At 41.4% G+C, this 13,530-nt stretch overlaps 1 protein-coding gene across 2 annotated transcripts in view; it reads left to right on the plus strand.

Annotated features, from left to right (window-relative positions):
* LOC120411941 (potassium voltage-gated channel subfamily KQT member 1-like) overlaps window positions 1–13,530 on the plus strand; it is a 286,757-nt gene that overhangs the window by 160,614 nt on the left and 112,613 nt on the right. The window contains exon 6 of one of the 2 annotated variants that reach the window (XM_039571409.1): window positions 1,616–2,006. The exons of the other annotated variant lie outside the window; for it this stretch is intronic. Within the exon in view, the coding sequence (XP_039427343.1) occupies window positions 1,616–1,672 (57 nt within the window). The 3' untranslated portion in view covers window positions 1,673–2,006. Of the gene's footprint in view, window positions 1–1,615; window positions 2,007–13,530 lie in introns of those variants that run through there. 2 annotated transcript variants of the gene reach the window in all.

The raw sequence follows: 13,530 nt of genomic DNA on the forward strand, positions 1-13,530 counted from the left end.
CCTTCTCTTCTAGCAGCCTTCCAGTATCCTAAGGGGACAAGGTGAAATGGCTCAAACTGAAGGAGATGTTGGGAAGAAATTCTTCACTGTGAGGGTGGTGAGGCCATGGCACAGAGGGTGTGTGAAGAACTGAGGGCCCTGCCCGAGCCCAAGGAGGGAGATGGATGCCCCTTCCCAGAGCGAAGTGGAAGAGGAACCTAAGCTGAGTGCTCAAATTCATCCCCCCAAGCAGCCATTTCTTGCCTTTGAGAGTGCAGAGGGAGAAGCCAGGCACTCAGGGAACTGCCAGAATTGGTGCAGATGAGAGGAAGAATTAATTCTACTTCATCCCAACAGTAGTCCTCCATTTTGGTGGTTCTGATTTCTGGATGGATTAGTGCAAAAGGCAAGATTATTTGAGATGAAAAGCTATGGTTATACTGCAATGCTCTTAACAGGACTATGGCTCCATGTCTCTGGTAATGATGGTGATCAGTTCACCTCACCACCTGTCCTCAAGAGGGACGCAGTATTTTGAATGACTTCTATCATATATCAATGGTAAGCCAGTGAATCTTTCAGAAGCATCCAGGGACCTGGTCTGTGCTATGGAAAGTCTTTTGTTGCACTTTCAAAATCAAGTAATCGTGTTACTGGAGAAACATATTTAACCAAGGCTTGACCCATTTCTACTGACAAGTTCTTATGAAAAAAAAGAAGAGTGAAAAGGAATTTTTCTCTCTGTATGTGTTTGAATGCCCACATGTAGCTCCATGGTATCAAGGCATCAAGGTATCAAGGTATCAACTCTCTCTTCTATGCTCCATTGTTGATGACTGGTTAAGAAAAGGAAAGAGACAGTCTACACTGGCTTGATAGAGGAATTAAATAGTGTTGAAAATATTTAACTGATTTTTCCAAATCCTTTATTGTGACTTCCAGATGGAGAGTAGAAACTGCATAAATTAAATTAATCTCGGATTTAGATAAGTTCTGTGGTGGTCAGTTTAGTAATACCAACCCTGGCTTTGGCACTCTGTTTTTTGTGAGACTTGGGCAATTAAGTTTGGCTTTTGATGACTTTCAAAGCTGTAAAGGGGTCAAAAATATTAAACTTGCTATGGTCATGATATGGTTGGGAATTTTCAGAGAGTAAGAATGACTGTGCACAAAATATACCTGAAAAATAGAAATTAATTTTGCATTATACTAATTAGATATAGTTAAACTGCATCTAAAAACTTACATTGCTTATGGCTGCTTCAGCCTCCTCTTATGTTTTACCCATGCAGCGTTTATTTCTTTCATTTTTTTGCCTTTTCATTTTCTAAAATCTGATTTAAAAAAAAAAAAAAAGTGACAAGTTGTGGTCTAAACATTGATGGGCAGAATCCTACACCTTTATATGAAAAGAAGTTAAAGGCAAGATGACAAAGAAAGTGAGAATGGGGTCAGGTGAAGGGGCCCCAGCAAAAAAAAATCAGAATAGGGACCCTGGTCTGATGGAAAAGAAGAAAGAATGGGCAAAGGTCTGGAGACAAGAGGAGCAAGAAATAAACCAGGGGGAGAAGAAGGGAGCTTCTGATAAAGGCAGAGGGGAGAAATAATGAGTGGATGTCTTTCTTTTTCTTTTCAGTTACCATCAGCATCTGTTACTGATAATTTCTGTGTTTTTGAAGAAGAGCTGGTATAGTGAGTGAGCCAGCCCACCAACATAGCCAGCAAAGGAAAAAGAAGAGAACAGGTTTGAAGAAAGGGAAATGCAGGGGGTTTATATCTGATGGTAAACACTTTCATCCTTCCCTGCTGCTTGAATAATGCATCCTAATTTGACATGACTATACTGGTCACCAAGTTCATGCTAGGGTTATATAATCACAATCTGATCATTTTTCTTAAGTGCTGCTCAGCACAGAATCCTTTTATGTGGATAAAGGAAAGCAGCTATTCTTTTTCTTGTGATTTTTGGCTTGGGTTGATAGAAGTGTCAGCCAAGAATAAAAATACCTTTATAATCTTTAGCCTTTTTCTCTCCAACACTTGTGAGTTGTACTATTATTTCTCCATTGTCCTTCTATCAGCTGACAGAGAGCCTGGTGTTTATGCCTCTGTTGGTTTAATAGTACATGGCTTTTGTCCAAGTTTATTGAAGAATGCTCCAGAAAATGAGTGTGGTCTTCAGATTGTGCCTGGCCATAAGTGAATGACTTTGGCTTTTTTATCTCTCCCCTCTCTACTCAGAGGCACGAAGCAGGAACTCACCCCATTTCATTGCTCCGCCTCTGTGTCACGTGAATTCCATGACTGACAAGATCTGGGTTTTCTGGGGCTGTGCAAAATGCCTCAACTTCAGTGACTGCTGTTGTGACAAAGTTAGGAGCACCACCTGCCTCTTACCCACCTACCCTTCTTTTTCCAGCTCTGTAGTTGTTTCTGTGGGAAAAGCTGCAAGGGATTTTATTTCTGTGTAGAGTAACCCTTTCTCAATATTGTATTACTTTTTTCTATTTTTTTTTTTTAATATAATGTGACCACTGCTATTTCAAGGAAAAACTCGCTTCCTCAGAAAGTCCTTGCCAGTCCTTTTTTCCTGTAAATGAAGTAAGGTGCAGCCACCGTGGTTCAAATTGCACTTGCAGCCTCACCTCAGGGTTTAAGTGTGCCTGGTTCTGTATTTGTTGTGAGGCTTGAAAGGTGAGTGATGCTCCAGCAAAGAGCCCTGTCGGTGTCACCCTCTTTAGGAATGGAATTGCACTGGCAGGAGAGCTGAGTTCTTACGGCCTATGAGTAATTTAGGCACTCACCGCTGTAGTTTTAAAAAAGCCAGCACTTTTCAGCTCCTACAGGAGATGTGTCTCATGCACAGTGTTTTGTGGTGAAATACTGGTGGTGATTTGGGTGCTACTCATAGGAGCAATTAAACACAGAAGTTTTGTCTCTCTTCCTGGAAAATGTACCACCTGTCTGCATAAGTCCATCCAAAGAGCAGAACAAGACTTACATGAACTTTACATAGGGGATTAGTAGCTTTCAGATGAATTTACAGTTATCTGACTGTTGTTTTGCAAAAGAAGTAGGTGTATGTTAAGTACTCACACAGCTGTAGAGCTGTTGATGTAAAAATACAGGATCAGCTTTGTTTTGCTGGGCTTTACACATACATTATATTTAAATGTTTGCTGCAGACAACAAAAGTCAAACAAAATCAACAGCTGTTGATTTTCACTGCGTGCTTGCTTGCTGGGGAGCTTTCGGATTTCAAATTTTGCAACCAGAAGCAAGGCGCTGAATCGATTCTCCTTGTCTGATAATAGTGCTACTCTCTGTACTCCCTTCCTTTCCTGTGAAACAGGTAAAATGAGTGTCCTGCATGGAGGGTCACTGTGCTTCTGCCTGGGGTGGCAGTGTCCAAAAAGGGCAGGTTTGCGCCTCTGCTGAGAAGAGAGTTTGTCACACGCTGCAAAGCCTGCATGGGCTGGACTTTGTGTGATGTGCAGCCTCGTGCAGCACACACACCCTGAACCCATCGTGTCCAGAAAAGTGGCTTTGCTTCATGGACCCAGAGGGAAGAGGGTGAATCCTGGAAAGCTGGGACAACAACAATCATAGCATGTTTGGAGGGTGTCTCCTGCAGATAAAGTCAAGAATGTTTGTGGAGCATTCCGACTGTAGGTCAATACATTATTAAAACAAAACAAAACACTCATCACTCATCAGGAAATGAACAATTTTATATTTAATGCTGGCTTTGGATGCTATGCAGCAAATAAAGGCACTGAGCAATTTGTATAATAGGAATTGTAAATAGATTTCCCTGCGCCGAGCCCCATAGAACTTTTGCACTAAATCTAGCGCTTCCAATCTTTTGAATATCTGACTTTCTGTCCATAAGCTTTTCAGGATTTGTTTACAGTGTAATAGATGTTTAAAACTAATGATTCCAGTGAAATTAGCCTGGTAGAGCAGAAAAAAAAAAAAGGTGGTTGGGATTAATGTGCTGTGTTGTTTTTGAAAGATTCGGGATATATGGTAATTTATTTATAAATGCATATATTATAAGATGACCAAAATTTTTCAACCTCCAATAAGAGTTAATCCAGAGAGTAGCCTAAAGCCTCAAGTAAAAGTCTGGTTAAGTCTTTTACAATATTTTAGTTTCTAGCACCTAAAACGCCTGAGCCTTTATGATGCCTGTTTTCTTTTTTATGTGTGGTCTGGGACAAGACTGGAAGGGAAAGTCATGCTGTCTGTGAAGCTGAGAATGGCTACTTAGCATCCAAATATGTAATTAGGGAGCTTTTCATGCCTTTTTAATAAGTTGTAGTCATTAGTAAATTGCCAGTCTCATACCCCTCAAATGATTCAGAGTCTTTAAACTTGACTGGACTGGCCCAATTCCATTTAGAGCAGATGCTTTTTTGTCTCATTTTATTCTTTGCCTTTTGTTAGGGGCTTCAGCTGCAAGGGGAAAAAAATGGTAGTTGCAAATAAAAGGCAGGACAGTGAAAACACAGCTCCTCTCCTCTGCCAAAACCAGACACAGAGATCTCCCTCCTCTGCCTTTCTCCCAACTGGAGAGTGAGGGCTCTGATCCTGTGGCACCCCCACACACTCCTGCCAGGAAAACGGGGATAAATCAGGGATCCTGCCTAAATACTTCTAAAATTGTGTTTGGTGTTTACCTACACGGACCCTGAGGAAAATTAATGCAAATTAACTAGAGGTATGAAAGTGGATTAAGATGCATTAAAGCTAAACTGCATGATCTCATACAGATGCTGTTTCTCAAAATTACCAAGACTTTAATCTCATCAGGATTAATTGACCTCTAGTGTAAATCCAGGCAAACAAAATGAAAATGTGTTGGCTATGAATTAGAGTGCTTATAAATCAGCAATTTTAAGTTCATTTCTTAATTAAAAAACTAGTTGATTAATTGCAGGTTATTACAAATGGACTTTAAAATTAGGTTGGTCACTTAGCATTTGGCTGGCATTTTAAGTTTTAAACGGGGCTATTTATATGGAATAATTCATTTAACCAGAAAGTCACCAGGTAGGTGCCCACAACCTCTACAAACATGAAAATATTCCCGGTGTTTTAAAAACCCTGGGTAGAACCTTTTGAGTCCTTTAAGTTAATTTTGCTTTGGCTTGTGCTCTACAGTAAGGCTGAGGAGTCACAGAGTTTTTCATTTTTTGATTTCTGAACCCTATATGCTGAAAACCCAACAAGCTGTGCAGCTGTGTCGGAGTTCACCCTTCAGGTACATTTTTTTATTTCTCATGGGATCCTCACAAGCAGATGAAATACTGCCCCAGCACAAAATCCCACCCTTACCATAAGGAATATGCAAGAAGTGATTCACTCATCTTTCTCTCTTCTTTTTTTTTTTTTTTTTCCCTCTGTATTCATATATATGTTTGCACTGAGAAAGTTGGCAGTGCTTTAAATTAATGGGCTACCAAGACCTTTAGTCATCCTCTCAGGATGTTCTGGATGGATGAACGGAAGTAATAATCTCACTGTACCGTTTTTTAATTTATTCCAGCAAAAGTTTTTCAGTTTTTCCCTGGCTCATTCTGAAAGTGTAGATAAATCACGGGCTATTTTATTTGTGAGATGAGAGAAATAATTAGCTATCATTCTGAAGACAATTGTAAGAGCCATCTTAAAAAAAAAAATGCTCTAAACCCACAAAAGTCTATGAATTTACATGTGCACTGATATAATAAACATAGGCCAAAGAAATGCCGTGAAGAAAGAGTTCCATGGGACACTAATTCAGCTAATAATGCACATAGGCATTTTTTGGTGTCAAAGACATGAATTATCACTGTATTCCTGTCCAGAGAGCCCAGCTGTGCTATCCAAGGGATGGGTATGATCTCATAAGTTATCTAGGGCTGCCAGAGATGTGGTTAAACTGGAGGCTGCCACACAGGCAGAATTGAGAAAATAAACTCTTCTGATGCTTGGAACTTCTGCCCAAAACACAGCTATCCTCTTAGGACCTGCAGGATCTTCTCCTTTTCCTTTAACAAAAGCTGTTTTTAAAGGGCTTAACCTGATAACCCTGGGTTTATCCAAAGAAGCTCTAGAGAGTCTGGCTGTCAGAGACAGATGGGCAGGTCCAAGTGATATGGATTAGTATGGTCCTTTTATTTTGGGGAGAATTTTACCCAAAGCCTGAGATGAGCATCGCAGCGCTGGATGTTTCAAGTCACAAAATACTCGTTCAGCCATTGCAATAATCCAGAAATCATTTAAACACTTGAGATCCCTTGAGCTGTGTTACTTTCTGCAATAACCCCCATGGCTTTTCACGTACTGTGTCTCTTCTGGGTCTGCCTAGAATCCCTCTCTACAGCCCTGCAGCCCCATCTGCTTTGCTGTGGTGAGCCTTCAGTTCACACACTTCCAATCAGGCAACCTTTTGTGGTCCTGCTGCAACCCTAAACCGGGCAGCTGACATGAATCCCAACTGTCCAGGACAGCCTCAGGCCCTCCCAGTCGGGCAGATTAACTGCTATAGATTGCTCATTGTTTTTAATCTTCCACCCCATCTACACCATCCAGGCATGCAGCTTTCCAGAAGGGGAAAGGAAAAGAAGAAGAATTAAAAATTCCCTTTCACATTACTGGAGCCAAAAAATTGTACAGTACCACTATTTCTACCCTTTCTGATTATCAGCAGTCACTTTTTATCTTGGAAGGTGTATGACCCACGGTAATTTCAGGAATGACCTACAGTAAGGCCCAAGCACTTTTCTTTGTTCTGCATCCAGTCCAGTTTCTGTCATGTTAAATAAGAGGATGAATTCAGGTGGCTATGGTGGTTTGACCCCCACTGAGTATATCTGAGAAGTTTTCCGAAGATACTGCCCCCAGTGTGCTGCCACTGGGGTAGCTGGATGATGCCTTTTTCCTTTTTTTTTCCTTTTTGTTTTTTATCTCTCATAGCATGAACATTATTTTGCTTTTAAGTCACCTTTGAAAACAATATTGTGGTCGCTGTCCCTGATTTCTCAGTGCAGACCTCATTAGAGGGGTGCACAGGCTCCTCCAGCAAAGATGACACTTCCATGAAAGGAAATAGATATAAATAGATATAAAATTATGATGACTTTCTTAGCTTGTTGCTTGTCCTCTCTGGAAAGGGAGGAAGCTCAACAAAGTGCCTGAATCCTAAAATCACATAATAAGGAGATACCAACTCTTTTCTCTCTGTATCAAAGGATGATAAGGGACAGCTCAGAAAGCCTCCTACAGAAAACTGTCTTCAAAAATGCTGTTAAACCTCCTTGAACCAGAGCAGGTAAATTGTGTGCTTATACAAAGATGACTTTGTGTTTTCAAATCCCAGGAAAATGTGGATGCCATATGACAGAACAGGTAGTACAAACATGAGATTGTTGGAGAGCCAGCCTAGAAAGCAGAGTTAAGGATGGTGCATAGAGCAGTAGTCTATAAATCCTGTATCCCTGACTGCTCTACTTGTCTCATTCTGCTGGCACTGTGCTATTATTACACATTTAATGATAGCTGCTTATAGGCTGCTTACCAATCATATCCACACACACCTGCTCAGACATTCCTGACAGCTCCCAGTGTATTATTGACAGAAGCAAAATGGATCTTTTCCTGTGGAGACATGTTTTCCTGATTTTCTGCAACAAGAGAAAGGGGGAGAAATGGTGTTTCAGCTAAAGCCAAGTGAAATTAATTGAAGCTGGGGACACAAACTGCCATTTCCTAAAATCTGGAAGCTTCCAATCAACACAAAAATTTTGTCTTCTAGTTACGCTTTGTGGCTCTTGCTTTGTCTTTGAAAGGGACAATTTGGGAAAACCTGGAATTTTCAAAGAAAGGTTTTGATGGGCTCAGAAGCATGAGGTGGGATCAGATCCCAGACCACTTTCCAGTCTGTCTTGACTCACCTCTGTCTTTCTCTGTGTTCCAGCAGCTGCAATTGGGTTTAGTTCTTGTGACCCAGTGACATGCACTGGTCACAAAGTGAGTGTAATAGTGACTCTTAGCTACTGAAAACACAAGATAAATTTTAGACACTGTTTTTCTCTCTCCTGAGCAGAAGGACCCTGCTTCCTCCCATAAAGAAGTTAAGGAGGAAAGGTTAACAACTTCAGACTTTCAAAAATCAGACTTCTCCTTACATTTCTTAGAAGCTGCAGGGCTGACTTTGGGCTCCTCATTCTGATCTTTAGGGCTTTTTTCCCCTAACATTGCTGATCAGTGAAATCTTTCGGTGAATCTTGACCAGGTGCCTTTGAAATAAAAAATGATTGATGTATACAGTTCATCCCTAACTTGCAGAATATTATATCCTGGCCTCTCACACCTCTTCTCAGTGAGACTTCTCACCCTCAGAAGAGGGACTTGTGACCCATCCATGCCAGTCTCAGTGCTTTCCCTTCAGCCTCCTTTGGATGTCATCTTGGCAACTACAAAACGAAAGGAAATGCATGGAAAAGTGGTTGTTTTTATAACCCAACCACACCTGACAGAAGCTTGAGCAAAGCTATTTTTCTGCTGTGTATCTGTCTGGCACGTGTTTGCCCACGAAATTCCTCTCCAGATGTATGACAATAGAACTGTTAACTGTGTGTGACAGTTCGGGCAATATTGTTCTGTCGGCTTGGTTCTCTTGAGATGATTTCAAATACAATGGACAACTGAGAGAGGGAAACCTTCAGTGATTGCACCCATGGGCTGGAGAGCAGGGCTCTGCCACTTAGGCAGTTTACAGTAATTCAGTGGTGTTTATGACGATAAGAAAGCAATTTGGTGAAAGTGAGGTAAAGCAGCCAATACAGAGCAAGATAAAACTGCAGTTAATTCAACCATCAGGAAACTGACCACTGAAAAATGTTCCTGATATGTCATTTTGAGTCAGTCCAGGTTGTGATTTTACTCAATCCACTCCTTGTTTAAGTTTCAGTGCTAAAAAGACCATTTGTCAGAGTGTCACTCAAACAAACTATGCAACAGATACAAAGCACCCACAGTACATTGCTGTGGTGAAGCAGGACACAGAGGCCCTTGCCAGTAAAGTTTTTCTTATACTGTTTGTATTTCATCAACCTTTCCAAAAGATAAAGACGTGATGTTGGTGGGAAACAAAATCCAGTAGCCCAATGGTGTTTATCAACTGCTTAGAGCCAGAATTGTATGAGAAGTCAAACTGAAAGTGAGTAAAGACAATAAACAGAATGATAGATGTACTGGCACCTATTTGCATGTTATTTCAAGTCGTTGACAGGCTGGGATATGGCCTGTGCATACACAAATGTGCTTTTGCCCTCACGATTTTGCCAGGCATTCTCTCTGCGAGCAGCGGTGTAACTCCGGCGCCTACATTCAACAACAAAAAAAAGCAGCTCATGAGAACGCTGTACCAGAACCCTGCACACAGGCCTTCCTGCTCTCCCTAATCATCAGCAAATAGGGAATATTGATCTGAAAATTTCCAGTAGATTTAGTCATCAAGCAAAGGGTCCCATTTTAGATGAGAAAATGGATAGGACTACAATAAACTGTGCTTTAGAAACGTGTCCTTAAGACCAAATTCGGGACGGTTTTCCACTTTGCAGGTGTTCACACTACCACCACTAAAACTATAGCATAAACATTCACCACCGTGGAGATGTGTTTCAAAACATGGTTCATAACTAACATGAAATAAAGTGATGGTTTTGGGAGACAAGGCAGTGTATCAAAAGTGCACTAGTAACAAGACAGAATCCCCTCTATTTTTCCACGAGCTGAAGACTGAACTGACAGAGAAATAACCCTCTGTTACTGGAACTGGATATTTGATGTTCTGAGAAGAGAGAAAAACCATGTTATGATGTCAGGTAATTTCTCAGCAGAGAGGAGGAGGACAGCTAAAATCTGGGCTGTAAGTCTGTCAAGTTTCTGGAATTTAAATCAAGTAACTCTGGGGCTCTTACCGGTAATATGGTTATTAGCAAAAAGGCTCCCTTAAACTGTAGACCAAGAGTGGAATTTTCCCATTGCTTCATAAGCACACTCAGATCATGAGGTTCCTGCCAATTTGTATCCTTCCTTGTTCATCAGGAGAAGCTGCTCTGATGACAAAAGGAGAAGGTTCCTTTTTCCCTTTTTTAGGGACACACACCGTCTTGTACACACTGGTACAAAGCTGCTCAGCAATGGGCTTTGTATTTAAAGTTCCCCTTCAATTTTCACGTTCTTCTAGTTTCGCATCTGTTGACTACCTCAAGGAGGGCATCACGGAAGGGTTGGTTTGGGGGTTTTTTCTTTAAAGGCACAGAATGTAACCCAACTGAACGAGCCATCTCAAAGATAGATGCTGCTTGAAATGTGAAATCAGCCCAGATGATTTCTAATAAAGAGACCAATTTAGGATGATCTAAATTGACTGAGAGGTGCTGAAGTAATTCAAAACCACAAGCCTTGCAAGATTCCTTCTAAAATCCCAGCTCTGGCATCAGCTGCCCAATAGAAAGCCATCGTGTGTTATGGTGGGATTCATTTTGCTTAATTTTTGATGTCTAGTCATGCAGGAGAACTCCCTCTGCAGCATCGTAAAACAGATGGGCTAAACAGAATGAACTGCTCTGTGGGAATTCTGTGGGAACCATGGAAGTGCCCTGAGCTCACTGCTGACGTGAGGCAGGTGGTTTCAATACTTACTTCAGGTTAGAAACCTCTCTTCACGTGACATTTTCAGAGCTGAATCCTTCCCCTTGAGGTGCAACTGAGCTGTTGTTGCAGTGAATGACAGCTGGAGATGTCTGTGAAATTTAGGGCAAGTCCACACTGAAATCTTTTAATGGTAGATTAATATTCTTTAGAGACATGACAGCACTTACCCTGGCAAGAGTCCTAATGTAAACAAAAATTGCCTGGCATAAAAAGTGGGGGTTTGTCATTGCTTTTTTTCTGTTTTACTCAGGAAATGGATGTAGGTTGTTTGGACACCCCTTCCAAGTAAATGTCTCTTTAGTGCAGGAGAATGGCACTATTGGTGGTGTGGTGGAAAACCCAGGAGCAAGCCTAGATCAGGGGTTTTGACAAAATTGCAAAAGCACTCTTCACCTGATATATACTAGATGGCATAAAAATGTCACCACCCTCTGTCACAGACACAAAGAAACACCCAAAATCATTTTAGCCTGCAGCCAGGAGTTTGAAACGTGGATGTGACCAAGTTCCACCAGCCCACTTTTCAGAGACTAGGTCTTGGTTTTGGCCTCAGTATCTCCTTCTCCCTCCCATGCATGAAGGTGCTTCCCTTCACAGAGGGGCTGCACTGACTCAGTTGTTGTTGTTTACTAAATGTTTGCAAGATTAAATGCAATGTGTGAGAAAGATCTGACATAGGCATGGCTTGGGTCTGCAAGCTGGGTTGTCTGTGTTCTTCTGTGAAGAGCAAATACCCTTTGCTGTTAGAAATCGCTTGTTATGAATTACTATTTTATTTTATTTACTTTATAGTATTGTATTGTATTCTGTGAAACGGTTCTAGAGTAACGTGGAAAGCACAACCCCTCCATGTTCTCTGCTTCTCCTTAGTCCGGACACATCAAAGCAGCAGCCACGGGGAGACATCTGTCACTAGCTGATGTCATGGTTTTGGAGGTAGAACCTCCTCTTCTGTTTGGGCCAATGTGGGCAGCCCTTTGATGGATGTGTTCAGCCTTCATCCAGTTTGATCACCCCGCGCAGCCCCTTGTTCAGGTCTGCGTGTGAACAAGAATGTCCTGACCTGAGATCCTTTTTAATACAGCAGGGATCCGTGATAGAAACCATCAAAGGAAACCTTTGATCTTTTGACTATCTCTTAGTCATCTGCTGCACAATGCAAATAATAATGAAAACAAAGCTAAGGAGCAGAGCAGCTACATTAAAGAATCAGGCTTGTTGCCGGCAACGAAGCTAATCACTGAGGTTTTATCCTAGCCTCAGACTCAAAGAGAAAGAAGGGGGAGGGAAGAGAAAAAAGGGGAGGAAAAAAAAGCTGTGCTCAGCAGTGAAACCTCTTTACTAAACTGAAATATTCCAGGAACACCAGTTATTTTATGTCAGAGGAGTTAATGAGACACGCAAACATGCAGCCACTCTTTACAGTAGAATTTAATAAATAATCCTTATTCCAGTGTCCTTTCTTGGGTCTAACTTGCACAGAAATATGTATCAATGTACATCATAATTTAAGCATCACTCAGTTAATCAAACTAAATGAGTACTACTGGAGTCTTCACTGCCTTTACTCTTTTTTGCCCTCCCCTTCCTCCCCGCTCCACCCACCCACCCAATAGACCCTGGGGATGGAAAGCATCTTGATTCAGAATGTGAATATACTACTCTAGGAAAACAGTAGCTTAGAAATGTGAATCTCTTTGCTGTAATCTCATTTGGGTTTGTCTCATTTTCTGAGACCCCTAAAACCCCAAACAAATGTGTGTGAGAGTTGGGGTCTGTGTGTGTCCACACACGTGTGTGTGTGTGTTTTTCTGTCTGCTTGTGATTTTGGGGACATACTGAGGGATTCTTTCAAGCTCTAATGCCAGGCATGTCTGTTTATACAATTTCTTTCTCTCATGTTCCTCTTGCACATAATTATTGAGGTGAAATTTTGATCTGACAAAAAAGCCTTGACATTTTAAATCATTTATTAAGTGAACAGAAACAGACAGAAACACCAGCAGTTTTCCCCTTCTGTGTGTGTTGTCGGTACCTCTGAGCTCTGCTCAAGATGTCAAACTCTCTCAGAGGCTGAAAATGGTGTACAATTTCTGCAGCCCATCTGCATGGCCAAAATGGGTCACTCTTAGCCAAGATAACTAAACTGGCCCAGTGGGCCAAAGAAGTAAGGTACAGCTGTGAGGCAAAAAAATCCCCATCACCTCTGTGATGATTAACTCAGATACTTGATCCCTTGTAAGGAGGGAGATTTCTGGGGTAAAGAGGCCAAATTAATTCAGAATATTGACTTCAATGGACAGATATTATGAGTTAAAGTCACAATCTTAATTTCAGTTATTCTGAGCTGGAGAGTTCCAAGGATAAACTGTGATCTGGGACCACAAATACATTTAAGGTTGACACAAAGAAATGTTCAAAGGAGGCCAAAGGTAGAGTGGAGCAGACAGGCTTGCATCAGGGAAAGAAACCACTTTTTGGGAGATAAAATTGCTGCGAGTCATAGCAAAAAGTGAAAACTTCTGAATAGAAATTTAAGAACAACCTGTAAGAACAGAGAAACAGAGATAGCAAATGATGCAGCAGGTTAGGCCAGGAGGAGAGCAGCAGCAATGAGCAGCAAACTAACAGGAAAACAAGCTGGCCCAAAAGCTTGCATGGGTTTTCAAAAGTTTGTCTCCATCTTAACAAACCAAACATCCTCCATAAAAGCCCTACTCCACAGGAAAACGTGTTATCAATCTGAACTGACAGATGTTGCCCGGTTTCTGTGGCGAAACTCTTATGCCAGGCTGTGAGCCCAGGGAGTTGTTCCCTCACTGGAGTTTCACATCAGGCAGC

This window comes from Corvus cornix, chromosome 1A, assembly GCF_000738735.6.
Source record: "Corvus cornix cornix isolate S_Up_H32 chromosome 1A, ASM73873v5, whole genome shotgun sequence".
Taxonomy (NCBI): domain Eukaryota; kingdom Metazoa; phylum Chordata; class Aves; order Passeriformes; family Corvidae; genus Corvus; species Corvus cornix.